This window comes from Doryrhamphus excisus, linkage group LG21 (genome assembly GCF_037039965.1).
Source record: "Doryrhamphus excisus strain RoL-2023G ecotype Guam linkage group LG21, RoL_Dexc_Guam_v1.1, whole genome shotgun sequence".
In the NCBI taxonomy this organism is placed as follows: Eukaryota; Metazoa; Chordata; class Actinopteri; order Syngnathiformes; family Syngnathidae; genus Doryrhamphus; species Doryrhamphus excisus.
In genome coordinates this window covers 7,645,159-7,672,295 of record NC_136377.1, presented here as the reverse complement: position 1 = coordinate 7,672,295, position 27,137 = coordinate 7,645,159, and the positions used below count along the sequence as shown (strand labels likewise).

The following is a 27,137-nucleotide window of genomic DNA, read 5'->3' as shown; positions in this document are numbered from 1 at the left end:
TTTATATGTGTTAGGTATCCAAATTCATTTCATGAATGATGGATGCAGGTCACCAAAGGTCACTCAGATGAAAGGTGAAGGGTCAGTGCCGTCACACATCTGCAGCTTGAGGTGTGAGGTGATGCCGGAGAAGCGTTCTTGCAGGGGCAACACATAACCCAGCGGGTCCCCTTGAGCCACTGTTCCCATGTAGCGGAACGGCCGGATGTTAAAGAGCTTTACACAGTGCACTAGGAGAGAATTGAATGGGGATGACTTTCATGAATTAAACTGATAATAAAACATTACATGCTTGTAACCATCATACATCCTTTCACCATGGTGGATACGCTTCATAACAGCTACAATTAAAGTTATTAGTCTGCTGAGCAGGCATGGAAATAACATGACATAACATAAGTTTTAAATTGGTCTTTCGTAATCCAAAGTTGATCCTTTGAACTTTCATCTTGTAGGATGCCACAACACCATCGCTGTATTCCTCCTAATGATGTTGCTTCAGCATTATTATGCAATGTCAGGGCGAGGTAATTCGTCTCTGTGATGTCAAATGATGTCTTCACTTTAGTCTGTAGATCAAAGGACCTTGACTGCACATGTGTTCATGTGATCATGCAACCCAATTAGGAGCAGAGGGATTTAATGATGTTCTCTCAGCACTCCAATGTACCTCAGGATGCACAAATTCTTAGGATCCTACTTAGGATCCTGCTGGGCGTCGACGTTCGTCCTTTTACTGGAGATTTACTGGAATGAAGGCGGGTCGTCCGTGTTAAAGGCAACCAGGAGTTCAGTGGAATCTTAATCTACTCCTTTAAATCGCTAAAACCACCACCACGTCTCTAAATTAATACCATAGCATCACCTTTGGCCTACGGTCCGAACCATGACAGATTACTAGTATTTATACTATGTATGGATGATAAGCTTAAGTACGGGTTTGTTGTAAATATAATTCAGTGTTTTTATTCTCATCATAGTTATTATTAGCATTAAATTAAAGGTGGATTTTTGTTTTTACTAACAAACATCAACATAAGTGAATAATCACCTGTCAGGAAGAATGATTCAGACTGGTAGTGACGGGTTTTGTGCAAAAAAATAAAATAAAATAGAAATATGATTGCGTCATAAAGCAAGGCTGTTTTGACATCCCATTATATGTATGCTGGACATGTGGCTATGAGTACTTTGATATTGATGCCATAGAAATTAGATTCTTTTTTCAAGATAGTGCATGATATGCCGCTTTGCGGAAAAGAAAAGAACAAAAAATAGATTGAAGGACTTTAAAAATATTTTGTCGTGGCTGTTGTTTAGGGCCATTTGTAGTTTGGGTGTTTCCATGTCATGCCTCATTGGCCCATTGTAAAGAATTGTTCATATCACATGTCTCCCTGCATGGACCATTCCTTAACATCACTGGAGTTTAGTCTTATGTCTCAAAAGGTAGTGACTATTGATCATTACTGTACAGCTGCACTGTAAAAATTATAGTACTTAACATGCAATGCTTGTATGTTCTCCCTTATGTTGCATTTTCCTGTCTGTACAGTACAGATAAATGAATAAATATTATCGGTACCATTAGGATGGCCTCTAGAAGACAGACACAAATGGCATCATTCATCCAATGTTTCAAGATGCCACCACTAAGTGCAGTTTCCCAAGACCAAGCGATCAGTATACTATTGGCGGAAATGCACCAAGATGCGGTAGTCAGATGGATCGGAGTTGCTCCCAGTTCCATTAACCACCCGAAACGTTTTCACAACGCTAAGATGGCATGTGACCGAGTGCAAACCATGTGTATTTCCAGACCACACATCTGAGTGATCGGTTCTGAAATGCTTCACAGAGTGCTGCATAGACTTGGACGACCGCAAGTTTGTGCACGAATGATTAGCCAAAGACTCCAGGAGTCAAAGTACTTAATTACTGCAACCAAGCATGTTGTTTTGTTCATTGTTTTGTAGTTATCGCAGACCTTTGATGATTCATGTGAATATTCGACCAAAAAAGATGAACCATCTTATATCGCATCCAATCAAACAGGCAACATCAGAGACTTAAATACAGTAAAGTCTCGTTATATCGATATCGGTTATATCGAAGTACTGCTTATTACGATACTATTTTCATTTCCTGGCAAATTTCTAGTCTTTTATGATATAATTAGTTCCGTTAGTACGATACCCGGTTATTATGATAATCCGGTTACTACGATGCCCTTTTCATCTCCCGCCAGCCAATTTGGTCTGCTTATATCGATACAAAAGCAGCTTAAATCAATCTTTGCTTAAGGATTTCAATACCAAAAAAAACACGGCGAACGGCTGCTTCCAGTCAACTTTATTTTTCACACTTCCACCACCAGAGCACAGCACACACACCGATTCCCGCACTTCCTGGTTCACAGGTCATGCTCAACCCGCCCCACATAGCTGGCCAAACACATGCCTGCAACAGAAGAACCAACTGACATAGCATACACACCTATTCCAACGAAGACACAAGCGTACAAATACATGTATTTAATTGTGTTGTATTCAGATATCTTTTTATCGCTTGCAATAATCACTGTTTTTCATATGTACATGCTGGCGTTCGTGGTTTCTCTCGTGTGTATAGATACTATACACACGAGAGAAACCACGAACGCAGTTGGTTCTTCTGTTGCAGGCATGTGTTTGGCCAGCTATGTGGGGCGGGTTGAGCATGACCTGTGAACCAGGAAGTGCGGGAATCGATGTGTGTGCTGTGCTCTGGTGGTGGAAGTGTGAAAAATAAAGTTGGCTGGAAGCAGCCGTTCGCCGTGTTCTTTTTTGGTATTGAAATCCTTAAGCAAAGATTGATTTAAGCTGCTCGACATTGTTCTATACTATAGAACAATGTCGAGTGCATTATTGCCCACTTTTAATGCAGTTCGGCGCAGGATCGGATATATCGACAGTCCGGTTATATCGATATTTTTTCCGACTCCCGACAATATCGATATAACGAGACTTTACTGTATATGTAGCCATGACACTGAAAATTGGGGTTCATTTTAAACAGCAAGCCCTCGTTTAGCGTGGTTAATTGGTTTCGGACCAAACACGATATTTCTCTGAAGTAGGATTCCTTATTTATAAATGAAATATTTCCGTAGTTAGGGTATAGAAAACATAGATTATTTGAGCCATCTAACTATGAAATAGCACCCCTATATCCACCTTTACACTCATATTACCCAATATTGGAGACATAATAAGAGAAAATGTCTGTTTTCCGTACAGCACGTCCTACGGTGTAGGAATATAATTTTGGAAATCCATGCTTGAAGTGATGCCACGAAATGCAAAGTGCAAATTGGCGAGGGATGACTGGCAATATGGTATTTTTCACTTTCTCCCGTCACAGTCTGTTTGCATTCGTTCCAAGTCCTACAGGACTGGAGTGAAACTGTATGGCAAAATGTAGTCATACTCACCGTCACTGACAAGTTTGACTCCATCATACTGGAACCCAGCAGGGTCTTTCTGACTCACTGGACCAGCCAGAGAGCCAGCGAACGGAGCGCTGACAGTACCATAGTCGGAACACACCAAGTCCACAGCCCGATGGAGGTCATGATCTCTGTTGCAGGAGGGAAAAAGTGTTATATTGACTACAAGTGTATGTTAAAACAGAGATCCACTGTATATTTTGAGTTGAGAGTCCGTTTTATTCTATTTGATGAATTTTGCAACTTGAGTTCATAGCGGTTGTATGAGGCGGGGAGGAGCACCCAAAGCCCACTCAGAGATCTTTTGGATGTCTGCCAGTTCTGTCCAAAAGTTCAACGCAATAGCCTTTCACTTTCTGTGATATGGAACTCTTGTCTTGACAAACTACCACATAACTCTCAGATCAGAGAGTGAAAGAAAAGAAAATGAGAAAGACGCCTTGGGGAGAGTTTGAGAGTTGATCACAGCAGAAATGCAGTGTGAAGAATATTCTGACTTTTAAAAATAGTCAGTCGAGAAAATCACCCCCTGGAGTTAAAAGCTCCACAGCCGTGCAGATCGCAGCCTCTCACTCTGTTGTTGTAGTGACCGGCACATAGAACACGCCACGCTCCAACTATGGACACAGTTAAAAAATGCATTAATGTATGATTGGGGTTACTCTTGTATAGTAGCATGACTTTACTATGCACTAACAATGACTCAACACACAGCCATTATTGTTGAAATAGCTGGCAACACAAGCAAACACACCTCATAGTGAACATGTGTCAAGCGCCATTGTTATCTAGGACTGCCTTAATCCTCTTGCTGCACAGGTTGTTACTGAAATCCTCTTCCATTGTGTGCATATAATACCATGTCAAACCATTCTTATATTGACTACTAACTCTTCATTTCATGTGGGTACATTGTCTGTACTAACTCATTGTCTCTGTCAACGTTTTCATCAGCTATTATAAATGTATTAGTATCATTAATTCTAGTTCTTTAAAGTTGGTATAACCTTGACTATCGCTCTACTATATGGTTGTATTGCCTTAGCGCTGTCCGAGGTACTTACAACAAGCAAGAAGTACAGTGGAATACAAGAGGTGAACAAATTGAGTTGTGTATGAAATGTGTTGCAGTGTAAAATGTGTGCATGTTGAAGATGAACTATGCTAAGAGTCCACTGGGGCGGCGCCAGTTGGTGCCAAGGATTATGTGATTGGCACTTAGTGGTTCGCTGTGGTGCCAAAATATGTTCGGCATGTTGCCGTTAATTCGGCGCCACAGCGAGCCACTATGTGCTAATCGCATAATCTTTGGCGCGAACTGGCACCACATGGCACCGGCCCCGTGGACTCCTAGCATCATTGGCGCAACTTGGCTCGTGCCATTACATTCCAGTGGATTCCAATAGACTGATTTTTTGCGACATTTGGTTCCACTTGGTGGACACTTTGTGCTGATTGCTTGATGCAAGTGGAGCGACGAAGATTTTAAACATTTTGAAATTTTCTTGCCGCCAAACTCAATTTTTGCCGCCGTTACAGGCCACCATGAGCCGGTTTGAGTCACTGCACGCCATTAGGCACCTTATTGGCGACACTAGGCGCCACAGCAAATTGCATTGGCACAAACTGATGGATGTCAGCTTGTGTTCCTCCTCAACCTTCCTTCCTTCCTTTTGCTTGAGGATGACCCAAAGGCGCTCAGTGAGGTTCAGGTCTTGGTACCATCACCATGGTGATCGTCTATCTATTTAGACAATAATGGCTGCGCGTTATTTTCAGTGGACAGTAAATCTAGTACAATACTGTAATACAGTAGCATCTTATGTATTTCACTCACAGTTTTTGGACAATTACACTGAAGAGGTTCCAATGGGAAAATATGTTGGCAGAGACATGCACGGATGACTTAAATGTGAAAGGACTAACAAGAACACGACACAATGGGGATATCTCCACTAGCCTTTCTTCTATTAAGATGCATTCATGTGTAACCGTGTCCCCTTACCTGGCATACAGCACCGCCTCGTTGCGGGTCCTGAACACTTGTCTCTCAGGTATCGACCTTGGCAGATGAATCGGTCCGTCTGGCAGATGCCTCCCAGGCTAGTACAGCCTGTGTCATTTCTTTGTCTCGGACTTCCTGTCTTTTTGACCTTCTTCATTCGGGTGGCAGCATCGGATCCCCCGTCGTCTACTTTTGCTGCGTTTCTCATCCCCTTAATGGTGCTGTCAGCATTTTTGGCAGGGCTATGAATTATTCCACCTTTCTTCTTGTCGTGTTCTGACGTACAACTTAACAGGACATCTGGAGATATAAAAGTTAGACTTATTAGACAACTTGGCTTGAAATCTCATTGTGGAATGAACACAAGCTCCTCGATAAGACAAGAAACACAACTAGATGACTATTCTTTTAAAGCGGCCTGGTGCGAGTGATCGATATCTCAGTCTGAGATGCAGGCTGCTTTACAATGTTATCAAAGCCAGCTTAATAGAACATTCTCAGAGTTCTAAATTCAGATTAAGTCTTTTGCTACTGATGGAATCGTGTTTTCTTTACACTTTCTCTTCCTGCAGCCCCCCCACCCCCCACCTCACACTGCATAGACGGAGTGAGTTAATTCAGTTATTCATAGTGTCTTCACTCTGACACATACTAATTACCCAGCTCAGACACACGTTTTTGCTCTTCATTAACTCCATTAACCTCAGCACCGCAGAAAATATTTCAATGGTGCTGGCCCTGTAAAAAGAACACATACTGGGGCGCCATGATTGAACGAAGCTGCTTATCTTCAGAAGACTTTTTAATGGCTGCCAGCCAGTCCGAGGATGGCGGACTGCCGGGTGGGGAAGCATTTTTCAACCTGCATGTGGACTGAAAATGACAAAGGGTGACATTTTTTGTGAAGAAATTGGTGTACATGTATGGATCACAGTGTTTTACAAGGGAATGTTTCAACCAGGAGATTTGGATTAGATGGACGAATCGATCGATAACATCGATTGATAGACAGTTGATTCATTGATGCCGGGTCCTGTAGTTCAGTTTATTTCTTATTGCAACATTCATTCATTCATTTTCTACTGCTTATCCTCACGAGGGTCGCAGGGGGGTGCTGGAACCTATCCCAGCTGTCTGCGCGCAAGAGGCGGGGTACACCCTGGACTGGTCGCCAGCCAATCACAGGGCACATATATACAAACAACCATTCACACTCACATTCATACCTATGGACAATTTGGAGTTGCCAATTAACCTAGCATGTTTTTGGAATGTGGGAGGAAACCGGAGTACCCGGAGAAAACCCACGCATGGACAGGGAGAACATGCAAACTCCACACAGAGATGGTCGAGGGTGGAATTGAACTCCGGTCTACATCTAACTTTGTGGAAACTGTTCACAATAGTGACATACGTATATGCTGCAAAAAAATCTGTTATCCATATGATAAGTTAAAAAGTCCGGTTATCTCATATTAGAGGTTTATTCATGTTCATGTCAGAGTTTTTTTCCCTGTCACTCCCACACACAGTGACCGGAAAAAAGAGATGCCCCTCCCTGCATTCACTGTGCTTAGGCTCCCATGATCCATGGCGGACCCCATTTTCTGCAAGGGGGATGCACATTGCTGCCATGAGGCATGAAGCACCAAGTCAGCCCAAGGCACGACAAAACAAAAAGAGACGAGTAATCTGACACCGAGCTTGTTGCCTCAGTGATTGACAGCATGTTGTAGAAGAAGAGAATAAAATGACAGAATTGACTCACTCACCCTGGAGGTGTAATGGTACAGCTGCTGCATTTTTGCACTTGTTTCCAGCACTTTGAAAAGTCAAAATTTCTTGTTCTGTAGATTATTTTGTTTATTTTAAGTAATATATTATAGTCCAGATTTTAAGGCACTTAAAATCACTTAAGATCACAAATGAACATTGTACGCTAACACTGTTTTAGATGTTATATTGTCATCAGGACAACATAAACATCTCTACTGTCTCTTTTTGTACATATTTTATATCTATCACTTTGAATGTGATTACTAAAGATCTCTCAACCAAAAATGTTTTCTCTTCCTTTCATTTTCTTACATTTTTTCCCCGCACAGAATAAATGATTCATGATCGGGTGGTTGAGCCGTAGGTCCACCGAAGCAATCTAGTGGTCAGGACATAATTATGCACTTTTCTATTGACCTTGAGGGCAGTTATGATGCAGTCCAATGAATTCTGCCTCGCAAGTGTCAGGCCTAATGTGCAAATTTACCAAGCAATTCTGTTCCAGGAAATAAGGACGAGAATTACAATTCATCATTGACGTAATGTTATTTTTGGATTGCTACAAAAAAGTCGGAATACGGTTAACCTCATCTTCTTATTACTCAGTTCCAGCTTTAACGTATTGTGTGATGCAAATGCAAGACACAATAGTATCAAGAGTGTGGCATGACTCATTTAATTTCTATCAAGTCTCATTTTCATGTCACTCAGCAGCAGACCTTCAGCGTCAGCAAATGCCTTAAGCTTCGCAGTTAGACGCGATGATTTAATGATGCATTAAGCATTCAATCATGCCTTAAATGTCTTCCCCAGTGGCCATGTTGGCGCATAGTCATTCTAGCAAAAAGACCCAAACTCCCCCAAGGTTTGTGTTTACATGAGTCTTAATGGAGCTTAGTTCATGGCAACCTCTGGGGGAAAACAGACATTTGTGGACTATTATTTCCCTTAATGGTGGTCTTATTAGTGTCCACTGTTAAAGAGTGAAGTGTACACACTTGACACAGTTCTATAATAAACACTGCAGGCATTGTTGCATGGCATGTGCTGTGATGCGATGCATAAACTGCCGGTGTAGTGTACACTGTGCATCCATACTTACAACATATTAGTAGAATAGTCGCATTGAGATAGCTTCTAAGCAGCATCGCCTGAAGTAACACTATCTACAGCACAGGGATGGAAAACAGAATTATTCCAGTTAAATGGATAAATGTCACACAGTACAGATGTTTTCTCCTGCAATGTCAGATTACGTAGCATTTTATATGGCGGAGATTTCAATTTTCAGTCACTTTCCAGTGAGATAAAAATGCGACTATACATACCCGTCCTATTGAGAAGTCGCAGTCTTGCAGACAGAGTGTGTCCAAATACAAAGCAGGGTCTGTTAAAAAACCATGCCGCTGTGGAGGCTGCAGACCTGGACCACAAGACATTCCCCCTCTGTCAATATTGATACTGGCCTATAGCAAAGGCACCCATTTAGTTGCTAGAAAAAAGCTGTTTATTGACTTTGTGTTGCTTTACTAAAAACTACACAGAGCTCACACTCTGAATGTGAAAACTGAATGTTTTCTTTTGTCCACAATGGATTGAGTCACTGCTGTATTTTTGTCTTTTGTGAATAACCAAAAATACTGTCTTAGATGAGCATTGGAAGACATACTTGATGGAAAATCTAGTATTTAAAGGTGATGTATTATACCATTGATCTCACATCTTGTGACACCACTAGCGATAGTCTTTTGACAAAGCCATTGGAACCCACCGGGCTCAGGCAGGCTCGCTTTCCATTTGCTAGCCATCGACTGAAACGGTCAAAGTTTGAGGTTAACCAACATACTGGCCGGGACCTGTTAAACTCCCACCCCAAACCTCAATCGAATATTAGGAGTTCACTTGGCCAAATTAATGTTTGCTCGCTGTGTTGCCATGGCAACACAGTGAGCCACTATGCGCCAATCACATAATCTTTGGCGCGAACTGGCACCAACTGGACTCCTAGCATCATTGCCGCAACATGGCTCGCGCCATTACATCCCAGTGGATTCCAATAGGCGGATTGTTTGTGACATTTGGTTCCACTTGGTGGACACTTCGGCGGGAAAAAAAAAAGAGTTTGCTGGCATAAAATTTCAAAATGTTCAAACTCAATTTTTGCCGCCGTGCCATGGGTACAGGCCACCACGAGCTAGTTGGGAGGCAGTTTGAGCCACTAGGCACCTTATTGGTGACACTAGGCACCACAGCAAATTGCATTGGCACAAACTGGCACCAGCTGGCGCCAGCCCAGTGGACTCCTTGCATCATTGCCGCAACATGACTCCATTACATTCCAGTGGATTCCAATAGGCGGATTGTTTGTGACATTTGGTTCCACTTGGTGGACACTTTGGCGCGGCCAAAAAAAAAAAAATTGCTGAGTTTGAGTGCTGAGCGGCAAGAAAATTTCAAAATGTTCAAACTAAATTTTTGCAGCCGTTACGGGAGGTAGTTTGAGCCACTGCGCACCACTAGGCACCTTATTGGCGACACTAGGCGCCACAGCAAATTGCATTGGTGCGAACTGGCACCATCTGGCGCCGTCCCAGTGGACTCTTCGTATAAGATCGTTCACAGTCCTTTCCTGCACACTGCTTGCTGGGGTTTGAACCAGAATGTGACCTGATAGCGCTAATAATTGAGCTAAAAGCCCTGACTGTCAACTCAACATCCAGTGGTCGGCACACAATGTTAAGAAAAAGCAACATCCCGACTGTGCTGACGATCTGACTGTGAAAGTATGGAAACAATTGCAGATGGCAAACATGAACTAAAATATTAGCATTTTTGTTTTGCTTCTCAAACCTGACTATTATCAGAATTCATTTACAGACGCACACAAAAATCAATTATTCCGAGACTACTTAGAATACATGCTAAAGATTCAAACACGGTACTGTATACTGAGCCAGGGTATGGCCTTGCAGATGTCTTGGTTTTGTCTGTGAATGACATTATGTAGTCCGGAATAGATGGTGATGGACCAGATGGCTTTAAATTAGAAAACAGGGCAGGGAGTCCAGGCGCAGGCTGATAAATGATGCAGGTAGAAAGGTTAGTAGCTCCTAAATGTGAGAAGACGAGGCAGCGTAAACTTGAGGAAAAGTTAAAAAGACATTCAGGCAGTTAGAGAGATGACTTTCAGGTTGATGTTTGCGATATGTTGTTAAAACAAGGATGCTCAAAGTAGAGAGACATTTTTCATGCTTCTGAGTGGATGGGACTGACATTTCGGTTAGTTGTGGCATTTTGAGGGAAAAACGGAGAGAGGATGCTACAAGTGTTTCCTAGCAACTGTTCCCTGCAGAAGCCCTCCCCCTCCTACACATGCTCTCCTCCACACACACACACACACACACACCTTCCCTAAGATACAGCAATGCACCACTTGCTTTAAACCTGTAATACATTCTAATCACCATCAGGCCTCCATTGAATGGCATTCATGCCGTTTTGTCAAAATATCAAACTTTCATCTTTTTAAAAGCTTTGTGATTACAGGGTTCTTTTACTGTCATTTCATTTTTTAATATGACTCAGGTGAACCTGACAAAACTCTTAATGGATCAGCAGTGGGTCTGATTTTTCTCGGTTCAGCCGCCCCACTGACACCCACTCAGCTCTGTTGGTTTGTGAACATATTTTGAGGGGTTTAGAGAGCTGGTGTTCAACAACCTGCAGTAGACAGACGGCCGTAGGGCAGTTGAGTAGGCGGGGTTGCTGCAATGATGACAGCAGTAGACAGGGGGCAGTAAAGTCTGATGAATGTGTGCTACCAGGATCTTAATCTGCAGGGAACAAAAACAAAATTGATGCTGAGCATTTAGTTTCACATATAATAATGTCAACCCCTGTCCTTCATCCCCCTTGAGTATTCCCGAGTAAAAAAGGGACAACAAAGTGACTGGAATGTTAAAAGCCTGTCACCTTCACACGTGGGCTATCAAATTTTTATTTCATAGCATCAGATGCTGTACTACGGATGGCTGCGTACAGCACAGCTCAGGGCCCATAACACTTGTTGTAGGATTCCTAAAACCTCAATGATAAGTGCAACTTGGGAATATCAAATTTCAATATGTTTCCAACAACCTTGTCATAAAAACCTCGTAAAAATGGTAAACTTTTCTTTGCAGTGTTTTTAGAAGTTACATAAAGATGACAACATTGCCAGACCAGAAGATGGTGATTTTGGTAATGGTAATGGTTTTATTTCATTTGAACATGCATCAGATTACAATTGAATGCATCACATAATCAGTTCACAGTTCCACATGTCCAAAAGGAGTAGGAAGAAGCAAAGCTTATTAAATCCTACCCCTCCATCTGGTACTTTTACAATCAGTAACTGTTACATTTGTTCACTTCCTGCTTTCCTAATAGAGTATTTTTTTTTTGTAATTTTTTGTCACATACCGAAATACGAGGTAATATGACCATACAATGACATAATGGGTACCATAGTAACTGTCAATATAGTGATATATATATATATATATATAGCACATCATGACTGGTTCAAGACTCTTCATCCTTGTATTTAGCAAACATCAACTGCTTGTATTGTTTCTTGAATTGGCTCATCGTTGTGCATTGTTTGAGGGTTTTTTGGTTTTTTGGTAGTTTTTTTTTGGTAAAAGCAAAATATGTCATATGAGTACTCCGCAGTTTAATCCGTATATTTGAAGGCACAAATGCTACAGATACGGTATTGTTGTTTTGTATGTGAAGTACTCACGCATGCCTGTACTAAATGAGCATAGTCTCCATTTTTACACACTATGGTTTTCAATAACTTTGCTGAGATTTTCACTTTAAAACCCAATTTCAAATGTTTGTTTTCCATGTGGGCTGCACGGCGGTCTAGTGGTTAGCGCGCAGAGACCCAGGTTCAGTTCCCCCCTCGGCCATCTCTGTGTGGAGTTTGCATGCAGGCTCCAGCATACTCCTAGTAATAAGGATAAGTGTCATAGTAAATGAATGGAAAGATGGGGCCAAAAGAGAGCTGGAGGGGAGGAGTCATTTCATAAACAGTTTGTGTAAGCTTTAGCCAGCTAACTTAAGTACAGCACATCTTTATTTGAGTCCCACTTAGACGCTCTTTACCTTAGTTTCTTCTCAATCTGTTTTATGTTTAGTGATGATGATGAAGCTGTGACTAATTATTAATATTCAAGTAATTACATGGCGTGTTCCTGCTAGTTAGTTCACTGACCGCTGTTCATAGTTAGGTGGACATTTCTATTGTTACATCTCTTTCTCTGTGTCTCTGACAAGTACGGACAATTTTGTACCATAACTTTGGCTTCAGACGGGCAAAATCATATAGTGTAGAACAGGCTTTATAGTCATGCTCCATTTTGAACAACCACTCAGGACCAAATACGGTTCTTAGAGGGCTACCAAGCCAAGGCCAAAAAGTATTGAAAGTCACAGTAGAGTTGTGCTGGAGTGGACGTAAAGACTAGCAGTAAACGTGATGGGTCAAGATGATAAATGCAGCATGAGGCGACAGCGTGTGGATCAAAGGCTGATTGATGGGAAGCTGCAGACGAGAGTCAGAATATCAAAACCCAGCAGGGAGGCTGGTGAAATCATGGGCGGTAGCTTTGATGGCGACAACGACGGAGGCTGGGGACTGATGAGATGAATGAAGGAAGAAGCATACATCATGTTTGGACCTCAAGATTAAAGTTTCCAAGTCACAACTAGGATGTGATATGCATATACTGCATACTGGACAGGGTTTTACACTAAGTACCATTGTTTCTGCTTTTCAAGTACCACTCCTTTTGCAATAGCTATTTACATTTTTATTTTAAAAATATTGTTCCTGATGAAGCCTATGTACCACCTGTGGTACTCGTACCACTATTTGAGAATACATACTACAGACAATTACCTGTTATTGACCTCAGCTTCCTGTGACCTTGAGCAGAAGTGATCCAATCTTTATTTAAAATCAGTTTTGCCAAATGCTGCCCAATTACATCCACGCTATCTGTAATTACCAAGTTTCTTTTCATAATGCTTTCGAGATAAAAGTCCTTCAATGTTGCTTTCATGTGTAATTAAGTCTTTATACGCTACCTGCTACAGACAATTAAGAGACACAAGTGATACCACTGCTCCTGCCTACCGAGCAGCTGGCGAGCAGAGCTTTTCACCAAGAATGATTATTGTTTAGCTGAGTATTTATTGAAGTCCTGTTGGGATAAACAGAAATAAAAGACTCAAGCAAGGAACAGTTATAGCTACAGCTATTTGATAGTGATGGTAATTAACAATAATATACTATGTCATTGTAAGATTTTCAGTTGGAAAACAATGGCCTCTTACTAGCCTGGGATAGCCATAGCAGCTGAAATGTACACCAGACATGGGCTCGAGAGCGCTTCAAGTTTATTTCGCAAGACAGTGCAACAGCATTTCCCCCAGCACACACAACAGGCCTCTGTAAAACAAGTTCACCCAGCCCCCTTTTACCTGTGAAGGGCCAACCATAGTTCCCAAAGAGAGGGTGAGGCAATGCATCTAAAAGGTACCCTATTTACATTCATAACACCCTTCTTTTATATTACAAGTCTTTCAAGTGTCCCACACTGAAGTTTCACTTCCTGTATATATTTAAACACTCAAGTACACCTAACAACTTAGATTCCCGAACTACCACCCAATTAATCCACCCCTCCTCCAGGTGACACTTGGGAGAGTCCAATTAAGGTGATCAGCCTCTGGCCTGCACTCACATGGGTAGCCTTCATGTTTGTGCCCTGACCAATCACCTCAAAAAAAAGGAGAAACTGGTGAGAAATTTGGAACAAAACAAATGACTTCTAAATGAAAAACTAACTAACTAAAGTGGCAATTAAACAACTTAAATGGCAACCAAATATAATCAAAGTACTAACCAGAATATATGTCAATGACAAAAGCCAACTATATACACCAATAGAAACATGACAGTGTAGGTGGGGCATACACCTGATCAGTGAGGGAGGATTGGCAGCTCCCTCACAGTCATTTAAGTGATATTACTTCTCTGATGACCTCAACATATTTTGCAATCTAGACAAAATGCAATCTTGGAAGAAAGAGTACCACAAGCGACCAAGCATGCCTTGCGGCGGGAATATATTGTATGGGTGTTTTTTTTTTGTTGTTATGCTTTGTTAAAACCCCCCAAATACTCAAGCTGATCATTTAGTTTTCTTCAGCATAATAAACTAAAGTAATAGTAATGGTAATGGTTTTATTTCATTTGAACATGCATCAGATTACAATTGAATGCATCACATAATCAGTTCACAGTTCCAAATGTCCAAAAGGAGTAGGAAGAAGCAAAGCTTATTAAATCCTACCCCTCCATCTGGTACTTTTACAATCAGTAACTGTTACATTTGCATTTGTTCACTTCCTGCTTTTCTAATATAGTTTAAGTTTTTTTTTCATTTTATTTTTGTCACATACCGAAGTACGAGGTAATATGACCATACAATGACATAATGGGTACCATAGTAAGTGTCAATATAGTGATATATATATATAGCACATCATGACTGGTTCAAGACTCTTCATCCTTGTATTTAACAAACATCAAGTGCTTGTATTGTTTCTTGAATTGGCTCATCATTGTGCATTGTTTGAGGGTCTTACTCAATCCATTCCATTCAATCCATTGTGACTGTATTGTTCACACTGCAGCTCACATTGTTAGTGTTGCACCTCAATGTTGTGTTGTATGGCATACCACATTGGATAAATGCAGTGTTACAATGTACAGTAGATGGCTTAAAACCGCATCTAATTGATACGTCCATAAAACGGTTTATTTTTTGACACATGGTCAACCCCCACAACCCCGGACTGCTGAAGAAATAATCAATACTTCCATTCTCCTAAAAACCTTATCAATGAAGGACAAGCACATAAAAACTGCAGACTTTCTAACAATGGTTAACCTGCATGAAAAACAGCCAACTTTCACAGAATAGAAAACAAACAACATCCTGTGATTGGCTGGCAACCAGTCCAAAGCCAGCTGGGATAGGCTCCAGCATACACCACCGCAACCCTAATGAGGCTAAGCCATATAGAAAATGTTCACACAACGGCAAAATGTCAGTACCCGGATGTCGTTGATGCACAGCACTACTATACACTCCCAAAATGTACAGCCTCAGGAACTAAGCATATCATGTACAAACTTACCTAAAGCACCTTTAAAATCAATTCCACCATCAAGGCTATACAACAAACAACACACTTCTTATACATTTCCTGTCAGACTTATTCCAAATAGCTGAAAAATAGTGTAGAATGGGGCCTTTCATCAAAAAGATGACTTTTCATTGGGAAGGACTCTGCCACCACAGGGCATATGTACATTGGTATTTGATTGTCTAAGCCTTTTTCTCATGCATTTCCTGTCCCCTCGTCTGCCCTGAAGATGGCAGTAATCCTCCACAAGAGGAGAAAGGCAGGAGGCACGTTGCAAAGCATAGGTCCCCTGACTTAATTACATAGCACTCTCATGCCAGGGAACGTGATCATTCAAAGTGTGTCTGGCTGGATAGAATGTGAGATGTTCAAAGACAGATGAAAGTATTGAGGGAGAGGGTAAAAGACTGTGGGAGCGTATTTGCTTTTGCAAATAATTGAATCATCTTCTCTGTTGAAATTCTGAAAACATCATAGTGTGTCATCATCTCAGTTTTTATTTATTTTTCATTTTTTGCAAACACACAGAAAAGAAATATGACTACTAGTGGTCCTCGGGTTACAAGTTCCGTCAGAACTTAAAGGTAGAATGAAAAAAAAAATTTTTTTTATTTAGAAATAAATGATTGCTGTTTTGTGGTTGACTATGGTCTATAATGCAAGTGATGTGTAGTATTGTGGCCACTAGGCAGCAGTATTGTTACATGGATGAGACATCCGTCTTTATTACCGTACATTACCCTACCTTGCAGTTCATGTACCCAAACATGATCCAGAGCGAAAAAAGCTTCTCCTCCCATTTTGTGTGGAAGTGGTTAGGTTGTGGCTTCTTACTTTATCCTTCCTCCCCGAATCGGTTTGAAACCGTTTCTTAAGTTTAGAAGAAATTTTGAGGCTAACTGGTTGGCTCGTTAGCTGTTGTCGAGAGTCCCTGTAACATAACAGTTGTGCAATCCGGTGTAAAAAATGCATACTAGGAGTGTAAAGATGACTATAGGGGTGTTATTGCATGTCTACAGGGCTCTAATCATGTTAAAAACCTTATTTACAAAGTCATAAAAAGGTTTTCTATGCAATAACTACGAAAATATTACATTATTAACATTGAATCTTATATGGTGGAAATTAGTTTATCGGGTCTGAAACCAATAGAAAACGAGGGACGACTGTACATGCAGACTTATATCTGACTGTACATGAATGAAAACGATTTAAAACAGGAGTTAGGAACATTTACATACAGTCCAGTTCCTTTAGAAATAATATTTAAAAACAAATAGCAGCCTTAGACTGTCATTACTTTGCAGTAGTTTCATGACACTTATGTCTATTTATACTAGTACTTGTAAAGAAAAAGTGGAGGTTGAGGAAAAGAGCGAGAAAGAGAGAATGAACAACATGAGCTAACAGGGCTAAAAGGGCAAACTAGACACACGGACACCGTTAACAGGAGTCATTAGTGTCACCAGTCAGATATAAATAGTTGGAAGAATACACAAGGGTGCCACTTTGCCCAGTTAGTACAGAAAACACTGACCAGCTTGCAGAGGAAACTCAAACCAATTTTTGCCCTTCTCCCATGGCGGTAATGTTCCATCGTTATGCCTGAGCAGAAAATTTGTACTATGTCATTGGAATCACCAGTGGTTTGACTATTTTGCCGGATGATTGGATTGGAAAAGGAATAGCAAATAAGAGCCATGGCAACAACACACAGTCTATTAGAGACTACATCCACTCTCTTGGGTCAAATACAGGACAATGTGGTTCCCTTCCAGCTTCCCCCTCTTTTTTCTTATGTTGACTAACACAGGCGTCAAAACAAACATTCCCCGTTAGGGCAACTAGCTGCTACAAATAGAACGTTTCCTGGTGGAGACTCTGGATGACTTCCTGTGGGTGTTATGTGACTGACATCGATTGGAATCAAAGTGAACTGCTAAGAAGAGAGTGATATGTGAACATGTTATTGCAGGAGCTGCAGAGTCAATATTGAAGCCAAAACGATTGCAAAAAGTGAAATAACAAATGTAAACAGACAAGAATCCAATCTTCCACGGCCCACTATTTGCCAGATCTTTCCATTCTTCACTCACCCACCATCACCTATTAAAATTTTCCCGAAATTAAATTTGCTGAATGGCTGTGGATTCTATTAGCATTGATTGGAATGCTCTTAGAACCCAGTACAGTGTCAGGTGGTCTATGTGGGTGCTATCACTTTTATCATTAGCTTTTCCGGGTTCCTTGTTCTTCCCATGATCGATATCGTTTCACATGGCATAAAGCTACTGAACAAATAAAATACCCTCCTTTTTAATTCCTATTTCCTGTAGCCTGTAGACAAGTTGTCAGACAATCTTACATTTGCATGCATCTTCTGCAACATTGACAACCAAGACATTCAAAATAAGACGAACGAGGACTTGGTGTTTGGATGGGAAAAGCGGTTTTAAAAACATTCCAAGGGCAGGGAGTGATGGAAATGGAAATAAAGTGAGGCAACGGAGCATTAAAAATAAAGGAGGTTGAGAATCGGTTAGGCAGAGGGCATGAGCGAGGAGAACACATGGAGGAGGATGGCGTCCCCTATTCCTTGCATCCACAGGGACAAATCACCTGCAGAGCAAAGCCAGTGGGCACCAACAGCGCCACCACTTCCATGATTAATAGGTCTGTCACTTAGTACAAATGCAGTCCTGTGTATGCGACCCATTTCTTTTAAGGATAGCAGAAGCACAGCCTCTGCCTCTTTTGCTCCTGATGTAAAGAGAAAGACCAACAGCTCAATTTATTGCTTCTGGATTTTGCCGCCTTCTTGCCGAGAGACAGCAAGTGTCTCATCGCTTTGGTCCGACTCAACTTGGACTGACTTTGTGTGACCACAAAGGCTAAATAGAGGTCACACCAGCTTGCTCTTTTCCCTGAGACTCGTTCGCTCAAACTCTTGAAGCAAGCATCTTATTTGTGATAACAAAGATGTTATTACAGGTTGTATGTTTTGCAAAGATTAGACAAGGAGTTGAAGATGTTGGAGTTGCACTTGATGTGTTCAAGTCAGAGTAAATTCATGAAAGAGACGCTATACCTACGTCTGCCGTCATAACAGAGAGGCAAGGCTTAATGTGAAGTGCATGAGTTAATTACACTAAAAAGTAATTAATGGAATAAATGAGTTACCACCATGAAGGTGCTATTTTTGACAGCCCTAATTAATATATATTTACCGCATTTTGGCAAGGTATTTTTTTTATTTATTTTGCCAGCCAGTGCAGAACTAAAAGCAATTCATGAAAATCAATATTGCTGCCAATCATTGAACCATGTTAGGGGCCAAATACAGGAATAATAATTCCATCGTCATTGCTACAGGTCTCTCAAATGTCAGGATGGAACAGGTAGCTAAACACAAAGAACAAATCGGTTTACTTTTCAGGGGTCTAGCAGTCACTAATGCAGTCTCCGGCCCTTTAAATGACATCCTAACCAAGATGAAATGCATGTAAACAAGCATGAAAAAGAGTAACCATTATGTGGAAACAATGCTCTGAGCAGCCCGGCATTGAACAATCCCGAGTGGAAATAACAAGTCCTGCCAAAATGTAATTTAGTGTCTTCATTCCCAGCTTCATACGTCACCTGAACCCCCCCAAAATGAACAATCTCTGGAAGATTAAATTCCCCTCCAGCTACATTTCCGAGTGTCTAATATTTGATTCCTGATGATGATGGGTGGGTGGGGGGGGGGCATTATCACTTTTTCAAATATTGAGTTACTTGCTCGGGCTAGTGCTGATTCGGTATTTGTACATTGTTGCAGTAGGGTGTTTCCCTTGAATTAAACTAATGAGATCATGTTACAGAATGAAAAATAGTTAAAAGATTTGACATTGGGCCCCTACAGTATACTGTAGCAGCCAGTGGTCACGCATCCCTCCAACAAAAAGGGATCGGTTTGAGTTATCTTGGGTTTTACTGCCTGCAGCATGTTCCACATCATCTGGGTGGACTGACTTACTTGACAGCTACATGATTTACTGTTTGTAAAACTCTGGAATTGTTTTGTGTTCTTGTTCCTGCCCTACAGCATCATAGTTCAGGTTCTTCATAGTCGGCAACATATAAGTATATACTCGTATCAACCATAAACTAGGCCAGGAAGTCCAGAACAGACTGTCCCTTAATGGCTTCCCAGCTGCTGGGCTAATTACTAGCCCACCGCTAATGTGGTGAATAGGCTTCTATAAAATGCCACACATGCAGTTACACAGCAATCAGTGAACAGACTTTGTGTGTCCTGCGAGGTCTGTTATGGGTTATTACAATATAGAAAGAGTAACCATGCGGGATTGGAAACTTAGTAGGTACGGAATCCTGGGATTTTCTGTAGTAATGGAGAATAAAGGCATATATTTGGGGATATTATTGCCGCCTCCTGAGTGTTTAGTTGCTGTGTGATGATTTTAGCCTTCCATCTAAGATAACATGGTCAGTCAGACTGTTATATTGACTAATGCAATTTCCGACGGGTGGACAAGCACGCCGGTGATTGGCTCCTCGGTGACTCAGTATTTATACTGGCACTGTATTTGATGATTAATAGATCAATCGGCCATTGTTCAATACGCCACTTGGGTGGCGGCCATCTCCCACTTTATTTGACACTGCGCAGACATGTCGAAAACAAAGCTGCCAACACATGCCATGCAAATTATCTTTTAAATGCTTTAATTTAGGCATTTAAAAAACCAAAAATTTAGATATTTATAATATGGATATAATATATATAATATGGAGAGTTAAATGCCAGCTAATGCAGCCAAAACGCTAGAAAACATTGGCCGTATGTGTGTGACAGTTAAAATGCTAAGCAAATGATTAAAAAAATAACTGAATTCATCGGACGAGATGACCGTTTTTTGTCAGCGGTGGAAGACACCGGGTTTGCTGACTGCTCTCTAACTTGGAGCCCAGCTTTGACACCGGAAGTCCTTCTTAAAGAAGGTGTCTCATCCTCTGTAAGTTTCATGAGTGATATGTTTTTGTCTAATATGATTTCACGGGGGCGGCACAGCGGTCGAGTGGTTAGCGCGCAGACCTCACAGCTAGGAGGACCCGGGTTCGATTCTCTGTGTGGAGTTTGCATGTTCTCCTCGTGCATGCGTGGGTTTTCTCCCGGTACTCCGGTTTCCTCCCACATTCCAAAAACATGCTAGGTTAATTGGCAACTCCAAATTGTCCATAGGTATGAATGTGAGTGTGAATGGTTGTTTGTCTATATGTGCCCTGTGATTGGCTGGCCACCGGTCCAGGGTGTAACCCGCCTCTCGCCCGAAGACAGCTGGGATAGGCTCCAGCACACCCCACGACCCTTGTGAGGAAAAGCGGTAGAAAATGAATGAATGATTTTACGGTTCCTTTCCATGTGTCCGGTATCTGCTGATTTCAGTCATGCATGATCGGAATCAGCATATAAAACCCTGATTGGAGCATCTCTAATATCAATATATAAATGATTCCAGTTTGTGAAAACTCCACAGTGCAGCATCCTAACACAAAGTTGGGTCTCCGCAGGAAAATACTGTAGGGCACTTGGTTTGATAATGTTTTCCACGTCGGCAGACTTCTTTTAGATCAACATCCTCTAACGCAATTTGACAAGCACCGTGAGTCCCGGGTACTTTGTATTCCTCAACGCTTCTGACACTTAAAAGCAGCACTCAAACATCAGCAACATACGGTGGACATTTTGAGAGCAGCTCGAAAATGTTGAGCTCAACTCACCGCTTAGAAAACAGTCACGCTTGTACTTCAGAACAGCAATCTGTTTACAGCTGCTGCGTGCTATTACCTGCAGGTGTGGAGGTGGAAATGAGGCGTTGTTTCTTACTTTTGCTCTATTCCACACTTCCAAACCGTGGCTCCCAATGTTCCCTCACCTTAATTGCTTCTTCCCCTGGGGAACTCAATACTCTCATGCATCACAATTTGATGGATACGAGCATGTCAGATAACTTATATCAAACACAGACATCCCATATCGAAGGAACAAATGTATCTGCTTGACAATGATCATGCTCAAATCAAAGTCAACGTGTGCTCGGTAATCTATCTTTGTGGCCGTTTTACTGCCTCCCCTCTGGGCAATTCTACGATGGGAGGATGAAGCATCGATCTGCTTTCCAGCCTCCTCTTTCCAACCCTGATTAAGTTGGGTTGCGCTGTGTCTCCCGCGCTTTTAAGACAAATAAATTGCGCTTGATTTGAATCCGACAGTGGCCAAATGATCGATCTGCGGCAGTGCCAACCTGCTAATGTGAAGGGTGATTGCAGCCAAAGAAACAGCAAAGACTGCTGATCCTAAAACAAAATATATTGTGTGGGTTTTAACCTCCACTTGGACACAACAACAAACTGTGCTGCAGCACGCATAATACAGTAGTCCAAATGATTTATTATTTGTAAACGTGTTGAACAAAGACAAACTTTATCCTACATTAAAGGCTCCATCCTTCCTAACGATTCCGTCTGAACAACAAACGTGTTTCTGGACTTTTTAAGATGAGTTTTTCAGCCGGCTTACAGACTTGGTACAAGTGTGAAAGTAGTCCAAAATGGTAATGATCCAAATATACTTTCAAAATAAGCAATGGTGCTGACACAGTAGCTACTGTACCACTGTGATCAGTTGATAAGTCATGCCTAGAGAGTGAGGCACAAACGTTGTTGGGTCAATGAAGATGTTTTTCATACTTAAGTACACATATTCAGACGTTACTCCTGCTGCTTTGTCGACCTCAAATATTTAATTTAGCCCCCCAAAATTGTAATCAGCACGACATGGATTCGAATTTCTGCTTGTTTTCCCTCCTACATTCCAAAAACATGCTAGGTTGATTGGCGACTCCTTCTTGAATTGGCTCATCGTTGTGCATTGTTTGAGGGTTTTTTTTGTTGGTTTTTTTTGGTAAAAGCTAAATATGTCATATGAGTACTCTGCAGGTTAGTCGGAGTATTTGAAGGCACAAATGCTACAGATACAGTATTATTGTATTGTATGTGAAGTACTCACGCATGCCCGTACTAAATGAGTACACTATAAAACCCAATTTCAAATGTTTGTTTTCCATGTGGGCTGCACAGCAATGGAGTGGTTAGCGTGCAGAGACCCAGGTTCAATTCCACCCTCGGCCATCTCTGTGTGGAATTTGCATGTTCTCCCCGTGCATGCGTGGGTTTTCTCCGGGTACTCCGGTTTCCTCCCACATTCCAAAAACACGCTAGGTTAATTGGCGACTCCAAATTGTCCATAGGTATGAATGTGAGTGTGAATGGTTGTTTGTCTATATGTGCCCTGTGATTTGTTGACGGCCAGTCCAGGGTGCCCAAAGACAACTAGGATAGGCTCCAGCATACCCACGACCTTAGTGAGTATAAGCGGCAATGGATTAAATTTGAAATGTGAGGGGTGTACTTACTTTGGTCCTATAAACAATCAATAACAAATGTACTCAGTTAATACTGTTGAGGCAATAGATTGATTTGATTCACTCCTCATTTTCCATTCCACCATATAACCTTCACCCCTGGGTTTGCCTTTGATGAAGAGCAATATAATGCAGATGGATAGCACTCAGCATGTTTGTTGGCACATCTCTTCACATGCAGCGTGTCCAGCACTTCATTGGAAAGGCCACAAAAAAAGTGACACTCACCACAGCATTAATGATGCTAATTAAAACACCATCACAATGGAGTACAACTGGAATGAAGCTGTCAGTAGGCGTTGCTCATCAACACCTCATACTGTATGTAGAAGCTTAGGTGGGTATTCTCCCATCCAACATCTGTTACGTGTGATGATGACACAAGCATCATCGTCTGCACTGACAACAGAAGAGAGAGTGACATATTCAGTCAGGAGGAGAACACTGACATGCTGCTTGTCTGTAACGCTTCACAGCGTTGCTTCTCTTCACTGTGATGGATGGCCTGGTGTTCTGGCCTCTGGTTCTTGACTCCCAGAGGGCCCACTCACTCCTCTAAACATGCAGCTAGATTTTCTTTGGAACGGTCTAACTTCACTTATATTCATATATCTTTTCCGATATGTTGTGGATTAAACCACTAACTGTTTGTGTTTGGTTCATGTTGATTTTGGTCCATCTCAGGCTTAATCTATTCATCAAAACAAATAAAATAATGGTTAGTTGCAGCCCTACTGTTTCCATTGTTTAAATATGTTAAATATATTCCATGTGTTGTTTTTTTTTTTTTTTTTACAAAAATGGTAATGAGTTACCCTGACTTTTTTTTTTTAATTTTTAAAAATGCACTTTTCTGCAGCAGGAGAATGTAGAAACCAACCACACCGTCATCGGAGGTCCTGGCAGAACCCAAAGAAGGCTAAAATTGCAAATTTTTTCATGTGTTGAAAACATACTAACCCCTTACGTTTTTTGTCAAAAATCACCAAATTCAAACACTGGCATTTTATGCCGTTTTTGGGTGCTTCTAGGGCCCCTGTTGAGTGTGTGTGAGGTTTCCACTGTTTTTTTGACCAGAAATGTGCATTAGAAGCAAGTTGAAAAAAACAAAAAAAAACAACATATTAACCCCTTTCGTTTTTTGTCAAAAATCACCGCCCTCAAAACTATGGCATTTTATGCCAGTTTTGGATGCTTCTGGGGCCCCTGTTGAGTGTGTGTGAGGTTTCCCTTGTTTTTTGACCAGAAAAGTGCATTAGAAGCAAGTTGAAAAAAAAAACAGAAAAAACGACATACTAACCCCTTACGTTTTTTGTCAAAAATCACCGGCCTCAAACTATGGCATTTTATGCCATTTTTTGATGCTTCTGGAGCCCCTGTTGAGTGTGTGTGTGAGGTTTCCTCTGTTTTTTTGTTTGTTTTTTTTTTTACCAGAAAAATCCAATGCCCTCAAACTATGGCATTTTGTGCAATTTTTGGATGCTTCTGAGGCCCTTGTTGAGTGTGTGTGAGGTTTCCCTCGTTTTTTTGACCAGAAAAGTGCATTAGAAGCAAGTTGAAAAAACTGAAAAAAACGACATACTAACCCCTTACGTTTTTTTTTCAAAAATAACCAAATTCAAACACTGGCATTTAATGCAGTTTTTGGGTGCTTCTGAGGCCCGTGTTGAGTGTGTGTGAGGTTTCCCCTTGTTTTTTTTTTATTAAATTAGAAGCTGACTGCATTTCAGTTTCCAATGTAATGGGTTAATGTTCTAAAACTGCAGTACTTGGAGTTGTTGTGTGACAGCCTGCTCTAAATAACATTCTGATGCATTCAATGTGTATCATTCACTCCAGCATGCCCTTGGCTAAGATCATGAGAAGTGGATGTCTTTCTTTTCCTCCTCATCATCCTGCTTTGATCCGTGAGCTGTCCTCCAAAATACCAACAAGACAGTAAAGGAGTGCATACGCTCTCATCTCCCAGATTTAGCGTGCGATTAAGAACTATTTGTATCTCGGGGGTATCTTTTCCCTGTTTGGATTTGGGCAGCCATGGGCTCAATGTGTCCAACACAACAATGATGTGACATCAGAACGCCAAGAAGGGATACACAAAGAGACAGCTGCCACCAGTAAGCAGCATGTTTGCCGTGACTGTGTCATGACATGGCTCTGCTAGACATGCACGTTTAAATGCATCGCATACGGACACTCACGACAGCGTGCTTGTATTATCCGATCATGTATGATGTCAGGCTGATACAGCAGGCAGGCACCGACACGCAAGCGTAGGAGAGGGAAATTAAAGAGGAGGGGGAAAAAAAATACATAATTTGATGACATAAAAAGGCAGCGGAAGCTTCAATGTCGCACACACAATGTCACACACAAGTTCCAATTTCAAAGCAAAGAAAGGTGACAGCATGAAATTGTTCATTGTTCTGTGTGCCTTCAAGACCTGACCCCATTAAATTAATTTCAATGATATAAGATTCAAAACAAATCAAAGATATTCATAGTTACAGTGTAGAAAACCTTTGTACGACTTTCTAAATCCAGTTTGGAACAATATTAGAGCCCTCTAGACATGAAATAACACCCCTATAGGCCCCTTTATACTTCTATTGCAACTCTTATGCTGCAGTGACTGGAGACGGCTGCTAGCTTGCAAGCTAACAAGATAAAGAGTTAGCCTCAAATGTATTTTTTCTTTACTTAAGAAGCCAAAAACTTACCACTTTCACATGAAGTGGGAGGAGATGTTTGTCCTTTCTCTCTATCATGTGGAACGTGACTGAATTCATGCGTGTTAGGGTAATGTAATATAAGGTAATGTCTACCGCCACCTACTACTGGTTAGCATGTTAGCATGTTGGCCACACATGGCCAAGCTTGGTCATCTGTGTGGAGTTTGCATGTTCTCCGGATACTCCGATTTCTTCCCACATTCCAAAAACATGCATGCTAATTGGTGATAAATTGTCCATAGTTAAAAGAATTTGAGTCTTTATGTGCCCTGTGATTGGCTGTAAACTGTAAATAAATAAACTGTATTTCCAAATGCTGACTTTCCATGTTTAAACAACTTTTACCATAACCCCAGGATGACCTTATTAAAGCAGAGATTCACCCACTTCCACTCAGCAAATAGACAGTCAACTCCAACAGTATCAGAAACTTTTTCAGACAACATAAACAGACCCGTTTTTGAACTCGTCAAACAGATGCAAAGCAGCGCTGGAAAATGTCAACTAAAACAGCAATTAGTGGTTTGCCCAGAAGCACTCTTACAGTATTGAGGTTTTATCGTTGTCATAAAACGGTGACTCAAGCAATTCTTTCAAAAACACAACACCAAAACACGCAGCTCATGGCAACTACGTTGTTGAAACAATGAAGCGAGCTGACAGTGAGTGATGGCGGCTGCAATGTAATAAAGGTCAGTGCCACACAGGGGCGGAACACTTCTTACACGCACTTTATGTGAATTAATTTGAATGTTTTTGCCTTGCTACTTGAAGGACAAAAGTTTTTTTTTTTTTCCGACATGGTGTATTCTCATTAGTGCTACGGACAAGGGCAAGTTGTAAAACCAGTTTTCATTAGAATGAAAAAGAGCGGATTTAAATCAAGATGACATTTTTTTCCGCTTCAGAGCTGAGTGGAGCATTCTAACCAAATTAGATTTTGGTCTGGACGACTCATCTTAGGAAGAGTCGACTCAAGCTACCATGTTCTCTGGATCAACGATTCTGCTGGATCATTATCTATGGCCATCCTTTAATTAAACATATTTCATCTTAAGGGAGTGCAGGACTAATTTTTGAACCAAATAGAAGGCAGTAGTTTTTCCTAAAAATAATATTTGTTATTTTTCTTAGGATTTCTTCCTGTCACTCACATACACATCATTGACCTGGATAGCTGCAGCCGGGGCCGACTGGAAATCTCATTAAAGTAATCATACGTTCATGTTGTCTTATATTTGTGTCAATAAATGATTCAAGATAGTGGTTATACATTTACTATACTTTGGACACATCCCACGGATTCCCAACCATAGGGGTGCATTGTAGTGTATGTTCCCATTCCATCAGTTTTCTCATTTTTTCTCATTGAGTCGATGACTGGG

General features: G+C 41.2%; 1 protein-coding gene across 2 annotated transcripts; it reads right to left on the bottom strand.

Moving 5' to 3' along the window:
• Position 1: 1 nt before the first annotated feature.
• Positions 2-26,082, bottom strand: LOC131138442 (leukocyte cell-derived chemotaxin-2). Of its 2 annotated transcripts, XM_078787720.1 has the most exons (6): positions 25,741-26,082; positions 8,371-8,691; positions 5,493-5,792; positions 4,014-4,104; positions 3,473-3,618; positions 2-230 (listed from the first exon to the last, which is right to left on the bottom strand). In XM_078787720.1, exons 2-6 carry the CDS (start codon positions 8,414-8,416, stop codon positions 64-66), a joined length of 750 nt encoding a protein of 249 aa, XP_078643846.1. In that variant the 5' UTR covers positions 8,417-8,691; positions 25,741-26,082; the 3' UTR covers positions 2-63. The 2 variants fall into 2 exon arrangements, with proteins under 2 accessions (XP_078643846.1, XP_078643847.1); XM_078787721.1 differs by lacking the exon at positions 8,371-8,691.
• Between the last annotated feature and the right edge of the window lie 1,055 nt (positions 26,083-27,137).

Coding starts and splice junctions, on each gene's coding strand:
- LOC131138442 (XM_078787720.1), bottom strand. CDS start 8,416: ATGCTGCTTAGAAGCTATCTCAATGCGACTATTCTACTAATATGTT. Junction 5,793..8,370: donor GACTATTCTACTAATATGTT/GTAAGTATGGAT, acceptor TTATATCTCCAG/ATGTCCTGTTAAGTTGTACG. Junction 3,619..4,013: donor GGAGCTTTTAACTCCAGGGG/GTGATTTTCTCG, acceptor CTCCTGCAACAG/AGATCATGACCTCCATCGGG.